Below are 26,940 nucleotides of genomic sequence, written 5' to 3'. Positions count from 1 at the left end.
CACCACGAGAACCGTTCGCACAAAGGAAATTGGAGTACTTTGGAGCCAGATCGCGTCCGGATTCCAGCGATACGTCGAGCTGACTCGATCGCGAATCGCCGATTCGCCTAGAATTTTTTTATCCTTACGCCGCGTTGCGCCCGATCTCCCGTCGTATCGTAATATCGACTCGAGGCAAGTACGCGCAAATAAGAACCGGTTGCCGTAACGAAGTCCACAAGCCGCTCGCGTCGCAATTTACAGCGTCGACGACGCGATAGAGAATCGCCCGGAGAGGCTGTTCCAGGCTAGGAAATATCGCGTCGGTGGTAACACGAGGATGGCCTTGATTCGAGAGACTCGCGGAGGTGGGCTATCGGGGGCCAGCGAGTCTCTCGTGTCTAGGTGGTGCCGAAATTCTCGGTATTCGGAGTCCCCTCCGTTGCGAAGGTGGACCGTCGCCGTCGGTGGAATAGTCGAGCCGCTTGTCCAGCCGCGAGAGGAGCAAACAAATAACGAATACTTGGAAGTTGGAACGAATCTCGAAGGTAATGGCGTTCGTCGGACGGTTTGTGTGTCGAGCATCGCGCGTCCGACAGCTCGACTTCGCGTGTCCTCTTCTCCGCTTCTCGCCCGCTAGCTTCGTCTCTCTCCGTTACGCTGCTTGTACAAATACAGTCGGATCTCGGTACGTAGAAGTTGAAGGGAAATGAAGAACCGCATAGCTTCACTTCGTGCTTCGCGAGATCCGATAGATCCAATGGAAGCGAGTCGTGATTTTTCAATCGTTGGAGCCTCTCGTGAAATTGCACTCTTCCAGTACCCCCTCGTAATTTGACTCGAAGAGCTGTTGCCTAACGTGACAGAGGCTATTAGAAGATAGAAAGAAAAGCTGTCTGCCTCGTAATTTATGAAGTCAATTTATATAAATTCGAATCGCGCGGTTCAAGAGGTATTGCGCAGGAACGAATTAGCTTCTGTCTATTTTTTTAATTATCAGGAATTTTCAAAGAGAAACGAATGTTCGACTCGAAGAAGCTCGAGTCACGGTCTCCGCTCCGAGTTCACCTTTGCTCACGGTCCCAGCGTTGTGTACAAAGCGCGCGAGAACGTCGCGTTAGAACTACGCAGGAACTCATGCCAGATGAGACGCGTTACTCTGCGCGACGACCTTCTTTGTCTTCTTCATTGACGTCACCTAGAACGAACTGGCCAAACTTTCCTCGGTTCCTCGTTCTTCGCTTTCATACCTTTCCCTCGTCCTTCGTGAATTCGCAAATTTTCCGCGCGGAACGATCTCCCTGGAGACCCGCGAGTGCTCTTAGAGTTAAACTCGTCGAGACTGGAAAAGATAAAGTTACCGCAACCAATCGAACCGCTCTTTACAAGTATCGGATTGATTGCCATGACGACACCTATGACTTAGTGAAAGTTGTACTCGTAAATAATTATTTATTCATCGGAAACCTAACTCCTTTTTTATATCTCTGTTAGCTTTCCATATGCTTATACATCGATTCACAGCTACGAGGATATTTTCCGCTCGTTGTACACGAATACCAACCTATGGAAACGACGCGTGTCAAATATTTTTTAATGATTCATCCAGATGCCAAGTCTCATCAAAATCGAGAAGAAATATTATCCGCAGACGTAACTATTGTATAACACCAACTGTTGTTCTCAAGTATCCAGACCATCAACTCGTTATAAAAAAAAAGTGTCTGTCCTAAATTTCCCAAAGTGAGCCTTAAGGAAACGTATTTCGCGTCGCGACGCTAGCGTCGGATACCAACTTTACGACGCTCGTAAACCGATAATCGACGACGACGATGTCTGCGATGGTAATTAATATGCCAGTTCGGAGTGCCACCGGCTGAGAAACTCTGTCGCCGCTCCTGATCGTTGCAAATGAAGAAGAAAAAAAAAATGAAGAGAACGCCGCTATTTTCTCGACGCTCGGCAGCGAGAAGATGCCAATATTATAAATCAAGACCGACGACGGGCCGTTTCCCAAGACGAAATGTTTTCGCGCTTGAGTAATATCCTGTTTTGCTTTTAAGCTCGATTTTATCGCGACGCAATGGGATAATGCGTCGATACTTGCACAAACAGGTGACATTCCTGGCTCTGTTTTTTTTTTTTTCTCCGCCGAGCACGTTGCCTCGTATATATCCAACGTCGCGCCAGTGCGTCCGGTTATGAGCACCGGTCACCGTGCGCGAGTCGCGAGAGACACGGCTTCTTGAGATAAATCCTTCGGAAATCCTAGCCACAAGTATTTCAAAACACCGGTGGGGCCGCGTTCGCACACGTTCCACTTTGCTCGCGAAGAAAAATGTATCGCGCGTCGCGACAGGTACGACAGCCAATCAGGACTGAAAAGAGGGACAGCAGCTACTCGGATATCGATAAAATTTGGCGCTTGGAATCCACGATCGAGAGTCGTACCCCACCACTGTTCGCTGTGTCCAACTTCGGCTGGTCGACTGGAGCGAGCGGTAACCGTGAGAGCTGAGCGGACCTGTAAGCGGTAACGCGCGCATTTCAACGAGACGGTCACCAATGCGAAGCATAAGTTCTTGTATTTTTACTGTATCTTCCCACCGACAGCAGGCGTTAAGCTATCGCGAACGATGAATTTCCCGAGCGGGAACGCGAGGTAGCGCGCGTGCAGCCACGGAAACCAGCGACGGGAGCTTCCTACTGTTTGTGTTTGAGAAGTAAATTACAATAATTGAATAGACCGCTAATTCCCCCTTGGTTTACCATCTCGTTTCACGAGTTAGCCTCGTCTTTTCCTCGCAGCCTCCCTTCGAAGCCTAACGACCAGTCTGCCACGGTAGCGTCTTTCCGCTCGCTGGACTGAGAAACGTTGCTCACTGGTTTTATGGCGCTCCGAAGCTGCTCGTCGTGACCGGCGATTATCGACGAAGGATTACTGTCGGAGAAACAGTTCCTGGATGCGGTACTGGTAGCGTAAGATCGCGAAAATTCTCCAACTTAGAAGAGCCACCAACGGCGAACAAGACTCGTCGAGACAGACAAGCGAAAAAAAACCGTTGGCACCTTTTGGAGAGTCTTGGGCGAAAGGGTTGCTGCGGTTCATTCACGCATTCATCCAATCGAAGAATGATCGATATGCATACGTTTATGGGGCAGCGCGGACGGGTCGCGTTTTCGGTTGGACCCTCGTTTGAATAACAGTGGAAGGAAATTTCCCTAAACGGTTCCGCAGGTCGGCCCTGGGCTCGAGTTGCGCGGCATAATAGAAGAGGCGCGTTAACACGGCCCGCAGCCATCGCAGGATACGTTCACCTCTTTGAGCTGGAGTCGCGGTGTCGATCGTCGTTGGAGGCACCGCTTAGCCTTCCCGTCAAGAGGGAGGAACGCGCAAGGGTGTTTGCTTCCAGATCGCAACCGAGCACGGGTCCGTCTACCTCCTCTACCTGCTCTATTGACGTGGATGCCACTGCTCGGGGTGCTGGTAGCGACGGATTCGAGCTCAAACTTCTCCCGGAAGTCCAGAACCTTCGGCGAAACGGTTTTCGTAACGCAAGCCTTGGTTAGATTCATGGAAAAGTCAAAATTATGGCCGGATGATTTAAAAGAAACTCTTGAAAGCATTCGGAGCTGCTGGTAACGAAATTGGAATATAATTCGAAGTGCAAAGGGTTGAATCTCAAAAGAAGAACGTCCGAGGAGGGGTTGAAATTCTAATTTCTTCCCTTCAAGATAAAATAAAATATACGCAACAGAGGTTAAAAGAATAAGTTACATAAAGGAAGATCGAATCGATTTGAGCCCGTCGCTGGAGACACGGCGTGACATCCCTAAGCGTCACGTGCACAGCCCTCGATTCTAATCGAAGCGAAATAGGAACGATCGGATGTCGCGCTTTCAGTGAATCGAGTATCTCCCCATTGACAGAGCTCCGCGATGACGAAAAGGAGACACCTTTCGGAACAGGTCGCGGCGCGCACCTGGAGGAAGCCGTGTTTCTCAGGTGGACGTGCACGTTCGGTGCAAGCTGGATCATTTTTTCTTCGACACTCTTTCCGACGACCGGAGGATGTTGCGCAATCAAGACACCTATCACGAGGGTGAGAGTAATGGATCTTCCAACGATAAACAATTCAGCTATTGGATCTATGTAACCACGGACGAAATACTTTTAACGTATTCCTAGGTCTTCAAACAGCGACGATAACCAGCGCGGGATTCCCAGCGGACTTTTCCTTCCGTTCGCTCGAAACTCTCCCGCTAGCTGAGAATCTCGAGCACGGAGGATAATTTCGGATTCGTTCGGGACTCGTAACTGAATTTCGAGTTCGACACGCACGCACACGCTTCCGGCGAGAAACTGCAAAGTCCACAGAAGCCACGCGAACGTCTCTTTGCGGCTGGCGGTCGGGAACGAGTCTAACCGTAAACGCACACACGCGTCACGACGCCACCTTCGCGAACAATTTATTAGATAGTCCTGGATAACTGGCAACGCTAATAACGGTCGAGCAGAGGAAGCTGGAACGGCGATAAGAGACCCAGCGCCGGCCTCGACGCCGCGGTTCGATTTCCTGGGTCTGCTCGACTCGAGAAAATCGACTATCCTCCCACGCCGTGGGGAACGTTTCGTCGCGCGCGTACGGAGAGGGAGGAAAGGTCTGCTTTACGACGCCGATTCTAAACCGAGAATCGAGGTAATCCTCGGCACTGGTTAGTCAGTAAAACGAAAACTGCTACTCCCCTGGATACTTCGTTACGAGGTTTATCGACGATGCCCGTTCGATGAAGCGATACAGGTACGGTGGACGAGGGAGGATTGACGTGTCGCTGGAGCGAGGTGCTCGATTCCTTCCTAACGAAGGTGGAACGGCTGTCCGACCGATCGGACATGTTTCAGACATACATAGTAGACTTGGCGAGTTCTTGCTTTGTATGTAAAGTGGATCGTTAACACGTCGCGAGCCACGAACAGCGCGGCCAATTTGTCCGAGTAAATCAATCTGTTACATTCTAACGTAAAAACAAGGGACAGGGGCTGATCCGTTGCTGAAAGGCCTATCATAAACGACTCGACTCGTAAAAATTGCAGGCCGCGAGAAACCGTGTTCCCGTAGTCCAAACAAAATTCACGAGAGAATGAAAAAAGAAAAGAAAACCAGCGGTTGAGTTATCACTTCGGTGGACGGCGTCGCTCGAAAGCATTGAGTAACAGCTTCCAGACGACTCGTAAATCGCGGTCTATCGGTTAGGCTGCGGATCTCGTTACGATAGTAGCCAGGTGCCTGCCGACAGCCACGGAAACACTCGACGAAGTGGAACGCGTACTACTTAACAGCGCGTGTCCGAAAATCTGTTCTCTTCTCCGGCGTGCGCGGCTCGCTTCTGCGTGTAAATCAAGCGAATTGCCGGCCAAACGGTCTTAATGTACCGGGTGACAACGTGGCCCCGTGTCGTTGACGATAAGCTGACAGGTTTTCTCCATCGCGCGCGATAAATATCGGCCGAAACTCGGACCGTGGAGTGATGCAACGTTAATGGAACGAAAAAAGGAATCTCGACGGGGTCATTGTGCCAAGGACAGAGAAAAAGACCCTAGGTGATGAGGAAGGGGACCCATAGAGAGAGGGAGGGGTCATCGGTTTCCCACATTTCGAGAACGGACCCTCTCGTCGAGCACCTGTCCACCTCGCTTCCACTAGGCTCCTCTCGATGGATAATACGTACCGTCGAAAAGGGTAACAAGGGCCCTTTTTATTTCCCAAAGTGTTCGCTAGCTTATCGCTGGACAGACTCATCGTCCACCGATCTATGTTCCAAGTGTTTCCCGCCTATTTCGACGCTTGTCCCGGCGCGTTTTCTCGTTAAGCTCCGCACACACTCGAGAATGCTCATCGTACTCGTCGAAATTAGCCAAAGAACGCTGGCAACTTTCTAGGATTCAATAGTTTTCAAGTTACAAAGCATGTATTGCGAGGCAGTTATCTCAACCGTCTTCTTTTAACTCGTCGAGAAATAACGGAAAAACCTAGAATTCTTGAGCATGTGCAAACCTCCACGTGGAACCGTGTCGAGGTATGCATCGAAATGGACGGAAGACACTTCGCAACACGCACTGTCGCGAAATAAGATTCTTTCTTGCAAACTATTACTAGACACATGTTTGCTAACATTTTTACACACGTGTGTACCTAGGCGTAGCTAAAGCATGCAGCTAAAATGTGTAGCTGGAGTGTGTGCCTAAAGTTTGGATTGCCAATTTTAGCATACTACAGCGCAAGAGCTAAAAGAACCAGCGATGACGAGCTCTTGAGGACGCGCACGAGCCTACCGGGTCAAACGTGTCAGGAGATGTTTGACGAATGCTAATAAATGGACTGCGTGTAAAAGATGCGTGCTAATATGGAAAAAAAACTGGATAAAGCGACCTCGAGGAACACGATACCGGTGCATCTGGACGCATCCCTGGCCCTGAGCCCGTGTCTCATGCTGGACGTTTCACGGGACGCGTGCGAAGGATCGGCCGGCGCGCACAATTCCTGCATCGTCCATTCAGGCTGCATGCGCTTGGGTAAACGGTGGTAACAGGTTCACGTGGATTAGCATAATCGTCATAAAGCATGCAGCCTCGATGAATTATTTATCTGTCGGAAGAGTCGGTGCGCGCACGACGGAGATATACCGGGTAGGGCGGGAAAAAAGTCGAAAAAATGAGAGGACGGGAACGCGTGTACGAGTAAGAACGAATTATAGAGGTTGCGTATATCGACTCGTTCCTTCTTTTTCTTCCCGTTCGCCGCGGTTGGGATGCCGGTCCCAACGCTCTCGCGAGATGAGAAAGAACGCCAAGCGGAAGGCGACGCCGCCGTCGAGATAGAAAGGGCGAGCGAAGGAAAGGTGGAAGGTGTGTGTGTGTGTGAGCCGGGGGGGGGGGGGGGATATCTTCCATTCTCTTCCTCGTTTCGTCGAGGCGCGAGCCGGTCTCCAGACATTTGCATATTACGCCTGGCTTTAGGTAGCCAGTCTCGGAGCGATGCGTTGCATTAATTCCCGATTCCGCGACAAGGGGGATGACCTTAACCCACCGTAGGACCAGACGCGTCTGATTACCGCGCGAGAAAAACATTGCCACGTGCTGCAGACTTCTCCGATTCTGCTCTTAACCCTTTGAGTACCAAGGAACGATATCCATACACTTTCAAAACAAACAATATATCGCTGTTCGAAGCTGTAAGTGCTATAACTCGTTGAAAAAATCAATTTTGCTTTACGAAAATAACGTCAGTATCTGTACACGTCTGCATTAATGCACATGGATTTGTTTGACTAGTCGCGTAGACGGTGTCAAGGGCGCCAAGAAGCAGGAATTAGCTGGTCTCCCGAGCAAAGCCAACGCTACGCGCGAAATCTCAGCTCTCAGACTTGGAACCGCAGGCCTGTCGTACGAATAGAAAGGCTTGCGAGCGAACAAACTACCCCCAGCTGTCCCAGATCGGTTGGAACGTAACGAATTCGCCGGATAGCCGGAATCCGCGGTTCTATCGAAGAATGTCCGTTGGAAAGTCTCGAATCAACGACGATTGGCAACGGTTTTCCGTGAGAGACCAGATCGAACCCTTCGACCACGGATCGTTCGAGAAGATGCAAACGCATTGGTCCCGAGCCGCGTGTCCTCGGCATCGTGGCTGCTCCCCCCTCTGACGAGGATCCTCGCGTCCGATAGGCAAAACAGCTCACGGTCGGAAGAAGCGGAAGCGGAGAGACACACCGTGAGAGAATCTTTCCCACAGTCTTCGTTGGTGGTGGCATCGACGCTGGTTGCTTTTATTATAAATCTCCGATGATCGGGAGTGGGGGGAGGGGGGGGGTTACGAGGTAGCTCGGGCTGTTTGAATAGGAAGAGCCCAGGTAATATGCCCATTTGAATATACCTGGTTGAGCCTGCACCGCGTCCCTCTCGGTGTCTCTTCGTCGCTCCCTTGCGCAGTGTGCAGTGGCCGGGTCGTTGCATAATTTAAAATTCAAGGGTGGCTCCGTCGGGAGAGAACAGCCAGGAAGAAGGCGACGGCAGGCCTCTGCGGGAAAAGGGGTGTAGGGGCGGAGAGGGTACGGGCTAGCGCGCAACCCTTCTCCCGTCGATCTGGAACAATAAACACCGTGGAAAGGGTGACCCCGTGGTATCGGACGGGATACAACCTTGCTCAGGTACCGCGCGATTTTGCATAGATCTCCATACGTTACGTGTCCCTTTTCTCTCTTCGGGCGGCGTTTAAAGGTCCAGGTATACATCCGCACGGTGTCATCCCTATGGGAAAGTGTATGCAAACCATTGTGACCCCCGCGTACGTCCGTTCCACGGGGATTGCGGGGAGGGGGCAGAAAGATCACACCCCTGAGATAGATGGCCGTCTCGGAGGCATCGTCGTTGAACCGTGAGGATGGATGCCGAGAAACCCTTTCCTTCCTGTCGTCCTTCCTCTTACCGTGCACCCCCTTCCGCGCCCTTGCGCTCGTTCTTTTCGCTCTCCTCCTCGATCTCTCCCTCTGGGAGACAATCGTGCATACGTAAAGAGTTCGCTCGTCTATCTCCAGCCGTGGTGGATCCTCGACAGTCGATGCTTCGGGACCAATCACGGCGAAAGCGTAACGGAATATAGGTAGCAGTGGCACCCATTGTTAAGCAAAGAAGTAACCGCCGAGAGACGATTGCCAAGAGCTTTCTCCATCGACCGTTTTTTTTTTCCTCTTGATTCTCGGCTGGAAGCTTAACGTATACGTTTCGACGGATTGCGGGATCGATCTTTGGGCGATTCCATTCCGTTGATGTCGGCGAAGAGAACCTGGAATGACCGTACGTCTTCGAATACTCGATCGGGTACATGTTGCTACGTTCTATACGAAAAAGGATAAAGCGAATAAAAATGTCGATCCGATATGTCACATGTTCGACGTGTCTTTCCTAGATGGATCATAGCCCAGCGTGAATGACAAGTGTTCGGAATAAAGTGTTGACAAAGCCGAGTGGATGACGTAGACTATGCTACCGGTTGCTAGTGAAGTGGCGCGCATAGGAATGGTTTCTAAGAATATCTGTCGAGATTCCAGTTGCTAGAGTCAGCCTTGAAGAAGAAACAATCGCGTGGGAATAGGAAATGTTGATCGGAGCCTAGAAAATCTGACCTAAACCCATCGTATAGCTCGCCTACTTTGATCTGTCCCGCGTACATTCGTCCTTTGGTGTACACGCGGTCATAGGAACCTCCTTCGCTACTGGACATCTCGGTATTTGACTATGCTGACTACGTTGTTCATTAGCCTTGTGTAACTAAACGTTCCACTCGCATATAATTATGTTGCTTACGAATCCGGTTGGTTAAGTGTGAAGCAAAGGCATCATTTTCGACTGTACGTTCCGTATAAATAGTTTTTCACGCATGTCGCAGCGCAAACTTTGTTGTCCAAGTTCCTAACCTTCTTTGGCGTTTCGTGCAACTCGTGGCCATCCAGGTGCGCGAAGGGTAGAGGTTCCCTGCATTTTACGAGACAGATGACTTTTTTCGACCTTCGAAGGACGATCAAACGAAAAGGGAAAGCCAAAGTCGCCAAGGTGGAAAGTTCGCGGCGGACCACCTCGGTCCATCGGCACGAGCCGTGGGCAGGTGTACAACCGCGGCGCACGGCTGACGTCCTTTGCACCTGATGAAATTAAAATAAACGCAGTCATCTCATTTTCATCCTCATTAGTATACGACGAACAAGTGGGTTAACGGCTTCCTACGAGCAGGAGAGACTCCCGGGGCCCGGACCTTCTCTCCCCTCTGTCTCCCTCTCGTCTCGTTCACGGGGTGAGGGAATCCCGCATAACATTAAAACCTCTAAGGCTGTCGCGCAGAGTCGGTCGTCTCCTCCTCTCATTTCCACCTTTTCGTCTCCGCGTGGTTTCCACCGCGCCATGGCGAGCGACACGCGTCTCCGTTTCCTTCATCGATCCTTCGGTCCCGTAGCTTTTGTTTAGAGGCCAACAAAAAACATTGCGTGCTCGAAATCCCTCCTCTGGCGGGTTCGACTCGTTACGCCCGGACCTCTCACGGTCGCGTGCCGACTAACCACCTATGAAACAGCCCGTGCCGAACGAGCCTGTATGCTAATGCAAGACTCTCGCATACGAACCGTCCTTTCTTCTCTCTTTCTTTCCGTGATAGAGGTATCTCGAGGATTCGGAATTTTTGGACCGAAAATCAGAGCGGAATCGAGACGAGAATGAGAAAAGTGTGGGAAACCGCAGAGGATTTCCGCAGGGCCCGTAGGACGAGTCTACGGCGTCGAGTTGAATTACGAAAATGACGCATCACCCTGCGGCGGAGCGCGAATTAATTTTCGTTCGAAGACGCATAAATCGCATCGCGAGCGGGCAAATTTATTAAGCGCGCGTAATGACAAACACGCGCATATATTACGCGTGGCTGGACGTCGTCGTGGCGTGGCGCTGCGCGGCACGGCTCGGGTTTCGCTTCGCGCATTGGAAGTTCAGTAAGACGTCAACTCGCATTCTTCTATGAAACCGCGCGTCTCGTTTTGTCACGGTTAATGAAGTTACCAGCTCCGTTCCGTGCAACAGTGTGTAACGGGCTTTCGCATTCACCGGTCAATTCGCATTAGCATTATATACCGTCCGCCGATCTGGTAGCCGCGGCCGCAGTCCCCCATTAATCCTTCACCTTCCGCGCGCCGCCATTAATCACCGGCTTTATCATTTTCCTATCGTTTTAATAGAATGCACCAACGGGGGCGTTCGTCGGCGACCTGTATCAACCGAGCAACCTAAAGTTTTGTCATACCGAAGAATCCGATTGACCCACTTTTGGGGCAGTGTTTATCCATTTCGCTGCTTAACTCTTTTGAAGAAAACTTAAAAAGATATACGCCAGCTGTCGAAATTATTCAAATAATAAGTGCATTGATGATTTTTTTTAACTATTCTGACGGAAGTAACGCCTCTTCTCGAAACATCTACGATCGCGAAGTTTTAGAAAAAGCGCCTATTTTTAACATTCCAAATTAGTGGGCCCCGCGCGATGTAGTCTCGTGAGAAATTCCTGCGCGAGCCGTTATGTACGCGAAAAGCAGAAATCTCGTGGTCGGTGTCGCGCGTAGGACGCACGTGTGCCTTCAGCTGGGTGAAGGTGGCCGTGTGGGTGCGACGCCTAAACGCGCAGTTGGGTCAGCTAGCTGGAATTCTCGCGCGTGTGGGTCAGACGGCGATCGTCGCGCGCAGCTCAGGGCCTGAGGCCCGAAACGTACCTTCCTCGCATCTCTCCTCTTCCCGGCATCATTCAGGCTCCGCTATATTGCTCGATGCTCGTTTCGAAATAACGTGGACTCCCGTATTTTCTAAACTTCTTTCTCTCACAAAGAAAAGAAAACTAAACCGTCGAGTTCGTATCTTTTTTTCCTGCGGAATCGAACATTGTGGAGATACATCGCAAATAATGCTAATGAACGCAATAAATATGAAAGCAAAATGTACTCGAAGTTTCTAGAGTTCTGTATGTATTTCATGGCCATCGTCTACTCACCATTAATGTTACGAAAGTATCAGCTGCGAATTGGACGATAAAAGTAATTTATGTATGCGATTGCACGTGGTATAATGCAGTTCCGTGTACAGCTCCGAGTATCTTCAAATTTACTTCACATTTTCTTAATGGCACTGGTTAATTTTCTGTACTAAACATCTTTTAAATACGCAACGCGCGAATAATTTGCGAATAAATAACAATCAACGACGATGGAAATAGTCGAAAGTGTGAAATATGTTTGCAATTTGTAAAGTTCCTTCGTGTCATAAATGGAATGTGTTGTAATAGCCGAGGACAACAGGAACCTGTGAAACGTCCATTTCCTTGTAAATTGAACGGGATAACCTAGTCTGTTATTCGAAAAAAAAATGTCGCCCATCTGTATCCCACGCATAGATATCTCTGGCGTTCCAAAAACTATTGTAATCGTAACCCCGTTGCGCGCGTGGTTTCAATAAGCCGGAGCGGGATTACACGATGACCTGTTCGTTATTTAAAAAAAAAAAACAGCGAAATGGATCGCATGGCGGTCTACTTACCTCCGTAAGCCTTCCTCCGTTCGTCCAGTGATGCATTTCAACGAAATCGCTGCGTTGTTTCCCGATATCGAAACTAAAGTCCGGTTTATTAAACGGAATCAATTACGAGCGACCAGCTGCGATATCCCGACCGCGACGATCCGCGCGGGGAGGAAATTGAATTTGCCACGATTGGTTCGCGAGGGGGGGGCAAAAAAGAAAAAAGAAAAATCATACCTCGAAGACCCGGAGTTGTCCCTTGTCAATTTTAATGAAATTATTGGAACGCTGGTTACGCGGTTGTTCCTGTTTGCCAGTTGCCATTATCGTTCTGGCGATTGCACGCTAATAGACGAAATTAATCGAAGCGTGCCAGCTTCGACTAACGCCGTCGCGGCGAACAGCGATCTCCCATCCGCGGAGGCAAACTTTATTCGACGTCGCAACGCGGGAAGCCACCCACGCGAAGCGTAGATCAGTATCGACGCGTAATGTACCGCGCGATAACTTTCTCGATAAATAACCGGTGAATCGCTTGGCAATATTCATAAATTTCCGAGGTACGATAAGCTGGGATGGATCCTCGGTTGACGACAAAATTCGATGTTCGTTCAACTTACCTTCCTCGATCTTCGAGGGTAGCGATCAGACTATCATCGTATTGCGAATTATTGCATCGTTGTACTTCCAGTTTCCTTACCTCTCTAGAAATGAACCATTCGCACTCGAGAGGTGACTGTCAGTTACCACTAGATTCAACGCAGCAAATACGGGTTTTTTAACCTAATCGACCTATCGCGAGCAATTTTATGACCGACGTAGCGACTTCTTCCGATTGGAACGAGACGACTCGAATCCCGACGACCTCGAGGCGCTGGCGCTGCCACCAGTGCTCGCGCTCGAAGGTGGACTCGATTTTCACGCGGTGACGGACCGAGGCGTGACGTCGTTCTCCTGCTTGACGGGGCATGAAACGCTTTCAGATAACGCGACTGGAAAGGACATTCCGGTAGGCTTTCGGACCGAGAACACGGCCGCCAGGGACTCACGGTCCGAGGCTATCTCTTTAAAAGTCGGTGCGTCGATGTTTTCAACGATCTAGCGTTGGCTCTCTCGAGCTAGTCGGTTGTTTATCGTCGAAACTCGAGGTGGGAGTCGCGTTGCAAATATATCTCGAAGAAACAACTTTACACGGCCTATAGGTCTCGGATAAATCTGGGTTACATCGGGTACTTATCGTTGGAACTCCAAGTGGGAGTAATGTTGCAAACACCGGCGAGTCTGACGCGAGCTGCCAGGTTGAAACCCTTCCTCTTGACGCGATGCAGAGAATGTCTCAATTTTGCCTTGCGGGCAGAATCGAATAGGATAAGTTTACTACGAGACAGGGGTTCGTCATTGAAACTCAATGTAGGGGTATGATTGCAAGTATATTTCCAAGAAATAGCTTTACACAGACGTTTTACAATATCTTGAACTTGGCGAGACTGTGGAGTAAACGTTGCCAAAGACACGGTCGGTCGCGAGAGTTGAAAAACACAGGGATCCTCTAAACGGGCTGCGAAATCGCCCTCGCGGTGCTCCGTACGCGATGCAGTTGCGCGAGGTTTGCGGTAAAAATTATATAAAATTAACACTCGGGCGAAATTAAACAAATTTCACCAGACGGGCGCGCACGCCTCTCGGCCGCGTGAGCAAATATTACGTAGATAAACATTCCCGCTTCTGAAAGGATCCGCTGTGCTGGCCGCTTCGCTCTTTCATCCTCGACCTCTCGCTCCTTCGTCTTAAGCGCCTCTTCTTCGACGCGTGGGTCCTCGCTTCCGACAGCTGGCCAGGAAACGGGACATGGTTCTCCTTATCCCTTGGACTCCGACGGAATACCCTGCGAACAGAAAATTATCGCCTTCAGGTATTTTTACTTTTGGAGCCACTTGAAACATTTGTATGCTCGTAGCCTATCGCCATTGTCTCGAGGATCGAGGAATATTTGAAAGATGTTAACCCTTTGAGTGCCAAGGAGGATATATCGCTACTCGACGCTGTAAGTGCTACAGCTCGTTGAACAAATCAATTTTGCTTTACAAAAAAAAAAAATATACATGTCGCATTGAGTAACCTCCTCCTTTTCGAAGTCGGTTAAAAAACATGCGATAGTGTTGCAGTGGACAACAGCGTCTCCTACTTAAACATCTAAAGGAAGACAGTTTATCGATGTTTAGGATTTCAAAATTACTGTTCGGCAAGCAATCCTGCTCCGAGTGGCCGTACAGCAGATGTCCAAAAGCTCCTCGGCCAACCCTCTGCACTGGAAAGCGATCTACCCCGGGTAACTCGCCTCGAAGACTGCGGATCTCCAACAGAAGTACTCGGCGACTGGAAGTAAATAACAGCGAATGTCCTCGGCGAGCAGCGCTAGCCATTGCAGCCCGACTTCCCGCATTTGCATGACGATTTAAAAGCTGGCTGGACGTTACGACGACGCCAGAGCACCGCTTGACAGGTTCCAAGCAGATGTTGCGCAACTCCTTAACGACGGACGGAATGATACGTTGTAATGGTATCGATAACGCGAGATCTAAACGCGGTAGAGTGGAGAAAGCTAGTCGGGACACGATACTTTCAGGGAAGGACTACTTCGAGGACAACGACGATCATTTTTCCAGACTAGGAAGTCCTCGCGGTCCAGCATGTCGACCCAGTGTGCGTGAATCGGTGTCGGAGTCGCGCGTAAACGTCGCCTCTTAACGGAGTCTCGGTTGTCGTGAGTCGGCCTCTAAAAATAGCCTTGCGCGATGCTGCGAAAAATCACTGTTTTCACGATAATTACCGTCACTTAGTGGCCCGGCTCCTTTCATCGCAGCCATCCACGCGCGCGGCTCCGCTGTTGACGTACAAGACGCTGGCTTTGTGGTTGAGTAGGGTACACGCGGTTAAAGGGTACACCGAGTTGGAGACGTACAGTATTTGTAGTTTTTCAAGTATTCATCGCGGTGGTGCTGTAGATGGCGTGACCTGACCGATCGGAGCAATTGTTGTCACGAAGATTGCACCAAGTTTGTTCGTCGTTTAAATAGTTAACATCGGTAAATTGTCTTACTTTTGCGCGTACAAAGTTGTCCACAGTAACGCTGTCACGTGCCTCTGTAGAAACTGTCGTTTAACGCTCTTATCATATAAGGCAGTGCACCATATAAGATTGTCTACAACGTGCATCCTAGCATGTGGAGCTCATTGCAGCCATCCTGTTCGAAAGGATTTATACAGTCGTTTCGTCGGTCTTCTGTGGAAGATTGTACCACGTTTGGTTAACGCTAGTCGTCTAATCGCGATCATCGATAAATTGTATTCCAGTTACACGGTTTGTGGATCACCTGACGCGATTCCTATGACGTTCAAACGAGGAGACAAAGTTGTCCACTGTAACACTCGTCACATGCCTTTGTAGAAGCTATCGTTTAACGCACTTAGCATTTAAAGTGTAACCGTACCGTATCGGATTATTTACATATGGCATCGTTACTCGCGGGGCCCGTTTTAGAGGTAACGCTGTTGGCATTTAACTGATAGTTCCAACGAAATAGTAAACTGTCGAGTAATTAGAAACTGTTAAACGAATCGATACTGTCACGTTTAAAATAGTAGATATTCCTTTGCCGATGAATACACCATTGTTCCGTCTACGTCAAAAAATACGCAACGCGTATAAGGCATCTGAAAGGTAAACGACCCTCTCTACCTCAGCTGATGACTGAGCTCAAAAATTTGACTCGTGGGCTCTCTAGGTGTGACAAGGTTTATTATAGAACGAGGCTTCCGAACGCGATCCGATTTATCTTTCAATTATCTCCGGCGCTGGTTCTCTTCGTTGACAATGGAGAGGATTCCGAAGCCTGGAGGCTAAAAACGCCGCGACCCACTTCGATCAGGATTCGTCCCCAACCGCACCTAGAAGCAATTCGAGGGTTAACCCAATCCTCGGAAGCTAAACGATCGGTGGCAGTCTACGTTGATAACACGATTTTGCAGAATCAGGGTCGAAGGTGCGCTCTGAATCTGTACGGGGAATCATCAGGCCCAAGTTTGCGGCCCGATACCGCGAGCCGACGTGTGTGGGCACGCGTGCTCGGATCGCAAAGGTCGAGCAATATAGCAGTATTCGGCCACCGCTTCTGCGGCTGTTGGTCCCTGTCGCTGCGAGGTCTCGCGGCCGGTTGGGCCCAGGACCCAGCACCCCTCACTCCCTTCTCCCTCTCTATCTTACTCCCGCCGTGTATCAGCGTCTGTCTCCGTTTCTTTCTCCGTCCGTCGCAGTGGTTCAAATAAGTCAAACCGCTTTTATTCTCGGTCTCTCGGATATTCTTTATAGCGGCGGTGGCGTCCCTCGGGCCCTCCCGGCTCGATACGTGTGCCGTATGTTATGAAACGCAGGCAGCAGCAGCAGCGCACGGCGCAAACTACAAGAAGAAACGGAGGGCCCTGCGAGCCGGGGCCCTCGTGTTCGGTCCCTTACTTATTGGACAGTTTACACGCCGTGCGTTTTCATGTCCGCCCGTTGCACTCCGGATCGCGCGGGGACCGCGACACGCCTACGGAAACCCCGTGTGCGTTTTCTTGGCAATATATCAACCGCGGACTCGGGACCCGCGCGAGGCCCATTTATACATCGACGGTCCGAGCTCGGGGCTCCTTCAAAATCGAAGGGACTTTTGGATTTCTCCTCATGGGCCTCTTCAAAACCTCTCCAAATTTATTTTCATTATGGCCTCACATTTGGAAATAATTGTTGAGTTCCTTAACGAAAAGTCCCATTAAACGAATATACATATCCGTGGCTCTGAGGCAAACAGTTCTTTTTCCTCCCGACGTTTCGCCGTTATTCCACGACGATGAAATCGCGTCATGGTCGAAAAGGGGGAGAAAAGGTTTTTCGATCGAGCCCCGAAACAGTATCGAGCCCGTGGGCCGACGCAAAGGTCTCGGGTGAGGTAAAAGGGGGCCCTGGCGTAAGTCTTCTGAAATAGCGGCTAATAATATGCGCGCGGAGTTTATGTCGTCGGTAGATTCATACGTCACGGCTTTATTGTGAAGCCTGCGAGGACCGGGGGATCCTCGTGAGACGGTGTTTGCATAAAAATACGCAGGGTGATTGAGCACTTTAGAAAATTTAAGAGCTATAGATTACGCGACAGTCGCGACGGAAACAATGCCTCGTCGCGGCTTCTTTCGATCCATCCGGAATGGTAGGGGTGCGCTGTTGCGAGGAATTTTGGATTTGATCGATTTCGCCATCGAACTTCTCCCATTGGTTTCACTCTTTTTAGACGCACTGTGGTGTCTAAACGCGCGATTACATTCGAAGCAGCCTCTAATATTCTCGTCCCAGCTATCGGGAGTCTCGATCGCGATACTTCCAATTACGTCCAGCCAAGATGTCCTCGATACCCCCGAGGAAAGTGTCGGGGATAGGTCGACGTCGACGTCAACGGGGACAAGCAATCGGAAGGGAAGAAAGGTAGAAAGAAAAAGGGAGATGGCCACCCCCGCGGTGAGATCCGGTCGAGTAGATGATTATCGGGGCATATAGGAAATTGAAAGGGTGTCTAAGGAGGTGTCTAGCGAGCAGTCCGCGGGGGCGGTTTTCTCGGTAGGGTGGCACTCGACTTATGGGGTCTTAAGGGTATTCGGACACCCACACGGTGAGATGCTGCCCACCGATAGCCGGTTGCCCGCCTCGGATAATAGGTTCCACGGGTTTCTGTGGCCCGCAGAAGCAACCACCTTCGGCTTTCCTCTCCTGGCCTTCTTCCTCATCCCCGACCGATCGTCGCCGATTCATGCCCGTCCTTTTCTTCTTTCCGTCTCGCGCGCGCACCGTCAGGTGCACACCTCTACGCGTTCTTCGATCGCTATCTGCCAAATCACTATCAATCACTCGCTGATCCAGACACCGGACGCTCAATGAACCAACCTTCGAACCGATCCCCGCTAAGCCTCCTTTCTTCTCGCGATAAATAAATCGGACTAGCGACTTTAACGACCACCCGTCTCTTTCTCTCCCCCTCTCGCTATCCCTTGCTCCTGCTGCCATTCTCTCCCATCGTCTCGTGGACAAAGCCTGATTCTAAGGGACGTCGCGCGCACACCGAGAATGAGAAAAGGAAAAGGGTTTGCTTGAGCTATCGAATAAATCGAGCTAGCGAGAAAAAAAAAACGATAACGACTTCCTCGCGTTAGTTTAACTTTCTTTTTAGAGCGACCTACACCTCCAGCGATGTTCGAGGACAGGAAGAGCCGGACTCTCGTTAAGGTTCTCCGTAAAATTTGGTAACCTGCTCCCGCGCGGCCAGCCGATCATCGATCATACCGTTGACGGGCCTCGGAGCAACGCGCGACCGAATCATCTGGCACGGGAGCCTTCGGGCCAGAGGCAGACAAGCTCGTCAAATCGCAATTAGACGGACGATTTAAAACAGATTTTTCATCGGGGCCCGGGCTATCGTTGAGTCGCTCGCGGATTTTTTCATCGTTTGCTGCAACGATCCTCCGCGGACCTCGATACATGCGTAATGGCCCGAAGCGGAAACGTTGCCTAAAATGCCGAGGCAAGTGAAAGAATCGAGCTAGAGGAGTTGGTCAGTTGAGGAGGTCTCTTCCACATTTTACGATCTCGGTCAGGTAGAATCTCGAATGCTTGGAGTGCTACAGCATTCGGTGAAAGTGGCGAAAGAACTCAGATAATTACCCTCAGGGGCTGTAGATATGTTTGATAGTAGCTACAGTATGGACTTAGCGATCCCGAGGTACCCGAGCTATCGGCACGCGATTTATAAACGATCTAAATTTAAGCGCGCGCCACGAACAGAAGCACGACTTCGCCTATACAACGCTTACCGTTATCCGGACAGCTGCGCTCCGATACGCCGGACAAATGCGCGCTCCTTGGCCTACCGATTAAATCGTTCGATCGGCTGACGTCTCGATAGAAAAGTAATCTATTCTCGGACATTGCATCGGTTCGTGAGCAACGCGTGCTACCAGCCAAACGAGTCGTCAACTTTCGTTGAAAGGTCCGTCTGTCGCTTGCTTTCGGCTGGCCGTGTCGTTCGTAGGAACCGCCGATTGATGACGGAACGAAAGGTTCCTCTCTAATATTTCGATCAGGTTTATCATAAAGCAGGTTGCACGAGTCGTTGCTCGGTTTGAACCGAGCTGCATCCTGGAGAACGGGTAGGCGAAATTTGGTCGGTCTCACCCTACGTGGCGCGTCGCACAGAGGGCTTACGAGCGTCGTCTTTGATCGTCCATCATACCGTTGCTCGATCGGAATCGAACTGCAGCCTGAAAGACAGGTAGACGAAACGTGGTCGCTCTCATCCTACGATCGCAGTAAAAAGAGAGAAGCAGGAAAGACGAAAGAGAGGCGGCGATCGGATGAACGGCAGGACAAGACAGGCTTACGCAAGCCTCATACCTATAAGTTAAGATTAACCTTGCTTAGCAGCGCGGAGGGGGCACGGGGACTCGGTCGGGTCCCAGGCTGGCTAACGAACGAGGACATTTGACGGGATTAATTTATGTCCAGTTTGGTAACCGAACGCACCGATACGAGCGACCATATCAGGAGAGAAGACGCGGACGGGAGGGGGATCTATCCGCGTACAGGTATCATCGTACGTTCGTGTTCGACCAGGGTCATCGGTTTTAGGGAATAACGAGTCTCGCCTCCGACATTCTCCCCTCCGTGTCCCACTCTTTCTCTTTCTTTCCTCTCGAAGAGTCTCCGGACTCCTTTACTCGTGATCTCGTACTCGCTCTCTAACCCGCAAACCTATCTCGAGGGTTAACGGTGAATGGGCGACCGCGTTGCCAAACCGGACACCTTTTTACGCCCGATCCTCTCGCGCAGCTGGCAAAGAACTCGGAAAGAACGACCGCTTTTGCGGCCGATTCGAGTGACCTCGACCGATATATCTCTTCCTACTCCAGAAGAGACGCTCCAAGGGGGTGTTTTTCGTCGACGATGTCCCCAATTCGACGGGAGTCTTGCTCGTTGTATCAATAGTTGTATTAGTTTGTCCTCAAAGTTCGTGCCACTTATACTTCTGCTACTCAAATTAATGCGTGTAATTATCAGTCGTTTCCAGGCAATCAGGAACCAAATTACCAACGTTCCGAGGCGCCGAACGAAGGCGTTCGGGTCGAGGGAAGCGTGTTCTCGATATTTAAACCGAGCCTGACTTTCCCGTCGAGCCGAGCGACGTATCGACGGTAAGCCAAGGTTTAAGCCTCGATTTAAATCCGCTGCGAAAGTGATGCAACCGGTCGCAGCTGTCCGCTTACCGTTTTACCCAAAGTACGTCTAAGGATGCCGCGCTGTGTTACCGGTTCCACGGGACAAGCCTTATCTGGTGGTCAATCGCGATCGATCGATCGGCCAGATCGCCAAGCTGAATGTCCGTCGCCGATAATGGCCGCCGCGGATCATTTCTGAAAAAGTACAACCTCGAAGTCTCATAGGAGTCACGGATGCAACGACTCGGTGCATAGTAATTTATACACGCTGGTCACATCATGGGATTCAACGGAGACGAGATCGGAAGAGAGAAAAAACGCCTATCGGATCATTCGATGATGATTTTTTGTTTTGACTGTTTATTGTTTTTCGGGTATGGGAGACGAAGATACCACACTATGCAAGGGGTTAAAACGTCACGACCATCGTCAAACCAACGTATGGTAGGAGCGTGAACAGCAGAGGACGTATTTGCTCCCGATAGCGACCATGGCGAGTAAAACTGTAGAGTGGACACGTCGCCATGACGAGTAACACTGAAACGGTCGACAGCCCCGAGAACCACCCTCGCTCGCGGGTCGATGTAATTCAACAATAACCGCAATATGCTTTCTCTCGCGGTAACGGAGCAGTATCGTTTTATAGCCAGAGCGGTAACTTGGCAGCGGACTGCCGCACGGGGGATGTAAGGCCCCCCACGTGCGCGACGAGGGGGATGGATCACGTCTACGGCCTGAAATGAAACGAAACGACAGCTCTGGGTGTAGTTAATGTTCCCGTTTTCGCGGCTGGTCCCCGAGAGGCGTTCGAGCCTCTGTCCAAAACTTTCTCGACCTCCGCTGGTTCTCGCCGTCCTCGAACACTGAAAAATCCCCCCTCTCCGCCTCCTCCCCCCTCGACGATTCGACACTTATAGCCAACAAACATCAAACGATGGATCAAAACTTTTAGAATCATCTAAATATGCCAAGCTCCTTAACTCATAATTTAAAAAATTTGAACTCGAAGTTGCCATTCTCTACCGTTTCGACGTTGGCGAAGACGATTCTCAAATATCTCGAGATCATGGAAGAAAATTCCGAATAATGCCGCGTGTTTCACGGAAAAGGGGGTGAGATATATCGAATGGATTCGACGGAGCTCCGGCACTTCCGTCCCTCTAGTAGATTCGAGCTATTCCAGAATCTCCCCGAGGTTCCGCTGCGACGGGGTGTCTCGCGATTTATGCAAAATGGTACGTGGCTCCCTCGGGAGCTCCTCGACCCTCTATCTAACACGTGCGAGCGAGGTTCGCGGGGCCCTCGATGCCACCCCCCTAGGTCTTTCTCGCTACTGCCACTCGAGGCGGCTAGATCGGCCCTGAAAAGGGGCCCCCGTACCTTCGAATACCTCAGACGTATACATATATCCGCGAACAATCTCGACCCAGCTGCTGCGAAACCCTTCTTTCGGAAAACGATTCCCTTCTCTGGTCTCGGAGACCCTCGGACGACGGATAATTACCAACGGATAGGCTTCGTTATTCCAAAACACCTCGGAAATGACGCAAGAAGACGAAGAACGGAAGGATTCATCGATAGATATTTCGGTATCGGATCCTCGAAGAGCGAATAAGGTATGCGAACGTCGTACCGAGTTTAAACAAACGTATAGCCTGTTAGGGGCGAAGTGACGAAAAGAATTTTAAGTTGGGAAAGAACAATCGAGCATGATTGTACCGTTCTCCGATCATACTTATCGTCGATTCACTCGACGGAGACTCGAGGAATTCGACGGGACGTCGCGCGAGCGTAGACAACAGCAGACTTGCTTCGAATCGTAGGGTGTCGGAATAAATAGGCACTTACGAGCCGGATGATCGAGGGACCATGGATCATTTAATTTAATTAGTTCGCGGGGGTTAATAGTAAAGATAAAGGTGGCTGGCCTCGTGCTGGATATTATAGAGAGTGGTCGAGCGTCGTTCCACGCTCGCCCCCGAGAATAAATCGTTTCCCTTCTGCCACTCCCCGCAGACTATGGCAACGGGGACTCCCCCCTCTGGACGCGTGCTTGAAAAACTGCCGCGCGCTGCTTAATTTCGAGCAAAGCGCTAAAGCTGTTATGACAGCGGCGGAGCACCCTCTCAGCTCGCGGATTAGGCCTCGTGTTTATGCTACCGACCGTAGATCGCGAGACAGTTGATTAGACAGAGATGGCAGGAAGAACCCAACCAGTGGAAGATAGCTGATAAACCTAACGGTCGTCGGATGAGCACATTTTTCGCGAAACCTTCGTAAGCTCCATACTCTCCCGCGTGGCAGGAGAACACCATGGGACGCGTCAGGAGGTCGATTTAATTTCATAAACCGCAACTGTTGCCGCAATTCCGCTCGAAAGGGAGCAGCGCGACTAACAGTTACGAGCTCGACCTCCTTCTCTTAATCGATCGTGCCTCCTTTGTTCGGATCCGCGCAGGAAACTCCTAAACAGTTGGTGCAGCGACGATATTATGTATTTCAACCGTGGTTTCTGAATACTATGCAATAATACTATCTTCCTGACAAACGAAAGACCGATCGTTCAAAGCTTCCACGTCCAGTGGAGGTCCGAACTTCACCGAATCCAAGGGACGAAATCTGTCCTCAGCCTCCGCTTTCCTCGAACGGTGTCGTTCCACGGCGACGGTCGTCTTTTTGCGTCCTTCGCGAGGAAGGACGAAGCTAAAACGAATCGTCGTCTCTTAACCGTGGATCGGGACGATAGGCAGCAACGGGCAGTGAGACGACTCGCAAGAACCTCGACGCGAAAGAATTCGAAAGCCAAACCGCAGGGCCTCGACACGTGCTGCGCGCGTTCCTTCCGCTCGCCTCTCGCCAGGGCTCCCCCAGGTTCGGTAATTTCAATGGGCGGCCGTATTGACGATATCCCGATGATACGTCGGCCCGCAAGGCGGCTGAGACGAAGGGGGTCAGAGGGGCGGACGGTTCAAGCCGCGGATGTCTCCTGCATTGTATGCAGATGAAGAAGGCAGGGCGACAATGACTCGGGACGTCGGGACCGAGGACCCGTTCGTTTTGAACCGAAAGCGAGCCATCCAGCAGGAAAGGGGCCCTCCTTTGGCTCGTGCTTGCCACCACTGTACCCTCCGCTGCCACCCCCTCCTTCTTCCTTCCAGACACGCTCTTATGTACTACGCATCCATACATTAACATGTCATCATCGCGCGGAAACTCAGCCTGATCGAGTCTGGGCCCTCCTTCCTCTCTGACGCGCGACGTTCCTCCTGCGAGGGGACGCCCGGTCCACAGAAACATTTCGACCCGGTCCACGTGGGCGGATTGCTCCTCGTCGTGGCCGGAAATGGTCGCCGCGCCGACCCTTTCGATGCGTTTCGAAGAGGAACCGTCGAAGGTATAGTTTGCAGAGTTGGAAATCATCTTCGGAGGGAGTGGTCTGGACCGTAGCGAGATGGAGTAGAGAGGCATGACAACTCTCGAGGATGCTTTCCAACCGGTCCAGCTATACCTACGCGTGCCTGTCCGAAATGTTCGGAACTTGGCCGAACGAGTCCTTCGCTGAAGGACTCGACGGCCTTCCAGCTGAATCGTTCGAATCGAACCTTTGGAAAATCGTTGACGAGAGAATTTCGGTATCGAGAGGGGTGGAGAGTCGGTGGCGGGTCGATACGACTCCGGGGGTTGTTTGGCAGAGATACACGTACACGGGAAGGTATAGGGCCCGCAATGCCGGGGCGAAAGGTAAAGAGAGACAGGATAGGGGCGTCGGTGTTGGTGTAGGAAGAGCTGGATTGGTAAACCGGTCACGTAGTGCTCGGCGATGAATGGACCCGGCGAGTCGAGGCCAGAGCCGGGAATTGGCTACTGGGCATACCACGACCACCTACCCCACTGCGTCAGCTTTAGCCACCCCACGGCAACGTAAAATTACAAAGAGGTGCTCAAACCCGGGCTGCCGTCTGGCGCGCGCGCGCGTCCACAGATCCTCGCGCGAAATTGCCTCGTGGAACGGCCGAAAGAACCCCGTCGACTACCCAGACACGCTCCTTTAACGTCCACCTCTGGAACCCACTGAGTTTGCACTTTCGACATTCTGCCCTCATCTTCCATCGATTATTTTCATTCCTAGTCGAAATACCCCCAGAGTCCTAAAGAAAGAGAGGTGTAGCTCGAACTTGGTAGGGGTAGTTGTCGAATTTCGACTACTTCGCATAATTTAAGGCGTGGTCGTGTTGTAAATACGTTCGCCAATTATAAATATTTATCGTTGCAAAGACAGGGCTGAATTAGCAAGCATCTTCTTTAAAACCTTTCACCGCCCCTAAAATTCAAAATGCGCAACGATGGATTACCGATGACGTTCACGTAATCAGGATTCCATTGGCGGAATCCTCGAGGGTCGAGCTCCTCGTTGTCGTACGTTGGAAACGATCCTTGGACACGTCGCTACCGACTCGTACCCCAAGCCTAACTCGGGACCCCCTATGCAATCTAAAGCGAGCCTCTGATCTGCCATAAAGTCATTTCGTAACCCATCCCGAGGGTTAAGTACCATCGAGTCTCAAATCTTGAGCTGAACGCGATCCGTGTCGCGCTGCTAACTTTCGCGATGCTCTCTGTACCCTCCGATAATTTTATAATAATAATTTCAGATTAAATTTTTTATTTTACTGGACCTTTTTACGGTAAATTGTACAAAAATCATCGCTTTCAAATTAATTCCTGAGTTGACAATGAGCCGTGAAGTGCGCCTTCTTCGTCCACGATGACGTCGTTCGTTGTCGAGCAAGTTTCAGTGGCCGAAGAAACGACTTCTGGCGATAAATTCACCAAACGGAACGCCGCGTGACGGTTGAGCGCGGGGATTAAAAAATAAAAGCTCGTTATAAATCAAACGACTTGTCAACGAGCAGCGGCGCGGCTGTGCTCTGTGCTGTCGCGTAAGAGGCGAGATAGGGCGGCTGGGGGCCGATGAAACCCTTTCGTTAATTGCGCATCGCAGATGCTGGCCGTTGCAGCCTCTCTTTACGAGCCACTCTTTCCCTAGTTGCACGTCGAACGACCCTGGAAAAAAGGAGGGCAGAGCTTCTTTGCTCGGAGAAGGAAAGCTCGCGTCCTAAACTCTGAATGTAGCCCCCTTTGGACTGTGATCGCGAGACTAGTTCGATTTCTATCGAAGAATACGGACGCCGAAGTGGAGGACGCGTGCCTGCGTGGAAGGAAACGAACACGAGAACGCACTTTACATAAAATAATGTATTTATTGTTAATACCCCACTTCGCTACAGCGATTAACATTGATTTAACACAACTTATACCGTACTTCTATGTAATGTATGCAATTTCCACATTGACACGATGCCTGGCTGCGACGGGACCCTGGAACGATCGTATGCAGCAGGACGATACAAGAGAAATCTGTAAGCTGCAACAACATAAGCAAAATCATGTTAAAACGTTTGATTTTTACACAGCGCCAGGAATCGTATTTGGGAGCACCTCCGAACCAACCCACCCAAAAATGTCGATAGATCACAGAATAAACCTAATTCTAATTCGCGTGTAAAAAATGTGTATCGCGTAAAGTGGATCAGAGGGTTCCATGTCGAGGGTGGTCCCATCGTCGCGATATCGAGCAGGGTGCAGGATCGAACAGGTACGGGTTTGCCAAGGCCTTCCGACGGTCCAGGAGAATCCTCGGATATCTCCGAGGCGAGATCTCTTCTTCGCGGCGAAGGTGGAGCCAGGAGGGGGGACAGGGGTCCCAGGGAAACGTTATTAATTGGCTACACGATAAAACAGTGTTAGTCCCCATTCGCTGTCCTTCGCTGGACCCCCCCTGGCTTCTTCTTAAGATATGGGGCCACGCGACTTGGTGCCACGAGTGTGCGTATGGGTGTGTGCGTATGGGTGTGTGTCGTATTCCCGTGCTCCGTGCTGGAGGTCCCGCGAGAATCGGTCCCCTAGGAAAAGGGAATACCTCGACCTCCACGGGGATGACGGTATTCTGGCCGAAGCAATCCGTGGAACCCCAAAGATCGAATTGTGGATTGGGAATAGCAACGTTGTACCTTCGTGCTAGTTTAGGCTAGGTTACCATCCTATAGGTGACATAGTAGACCCAGTCCAGACCTAACCCTTTGACCTACACCCTATATCCCGATTGCTCGGACCATAGTAAGCAGAAAGGTAGCAAGTCCGAACCAAGTAGCACGAGTCCAGAAATCATCCCATTCTCGGATCCAGCTCCGCACAGCGTACCCTCCCCGCGATATTCTAATTTATAGGCTACTAATTAAGTGGTAGGGACGGCCAGGCAGCCTGGGCGCGAGGTAATTAAATTTCCGCGCGGCGGAGAGGAAAGAAACGCGAAAATACAAAAGGGGATCCCCCTCCGGTTTCCACCCGCGTCGCCTCCACGGGTTCACCTCGGTCTCGACGCGTTCGTTTTTTGTTCCTTTCTCGGTTACAACGCAAATGCCTCGGACGTTCCCTCCTCCTCTCTCTTTCGTCTTGTGTACCCTCGGTCACCGGTTCGCTCCTTCTCGATTTCTGTTCTACCTGGG

General features: G+C 50.8%; 1 protein-coding gene and 1 long non-coding RNA gene across 4 annotated transcripts in view; one reads left to right on the top strand and one right to left on the bottom strand.

Moving 5' to 3' along the window:
- The window catches only part of LOC128895368 (uncharacterized), a 92,972-nt gene that overhangs the window by 65,192 nt on the left and 840 nt on the right, over window positions 1-26,940 (top strand). The gene's annotated exons all lie outside the window — the stretch shown is intronic.
- LOC128895363 (uncharacterized) overlaps window positions 13,491-26,940 on the bottom strand; it is a 44,744-nt gene continuing 31,294 nt past the window's right edge. Inside the window, exons 3-4 of one of the 2 annotated variants that reach the window (XM_054157900.1) lie at window positions 25,698-25,799; window positions 13,491-13,964 (exon numbers count right to left, since the gene is read on the bottom strand). In XM_054157900.1, the coding sequence (XP_054013875.1) occupies window positions 13,867-13,964; window positions 25,698-25,799 (200 nt within the window). In that variant the 3' untranslated portion in view covers window positions 13,491-13,866. Of the gene's footprint in view, window positions 13,965-25,621; window positions 25,800-26,940 lie in introns of those variants that run through there. The other variant, XM_054157899.1, reaches the window with a different exon arrangement.

The sequence above is a fragment of the Hylaeus anthracinus genome, unplaced genomic scaffold, assembly GCF_026225885.1.
Source record: "Hylaeus anthracinus isolate JK02 unplaced genomic scaffold, UHH_iyHylAnth1.0_haploid 5, whole genome shotgun sequence".
NCBI lineage: Eukaryota > Metazoa > Arthropoda > Insecta > Hymenoptera > Colletidae > Hylaeus > Hylaeus anthracinus.
This window is presented reverse-complemented; position numbering and strand designations above follow the sequence as displayed.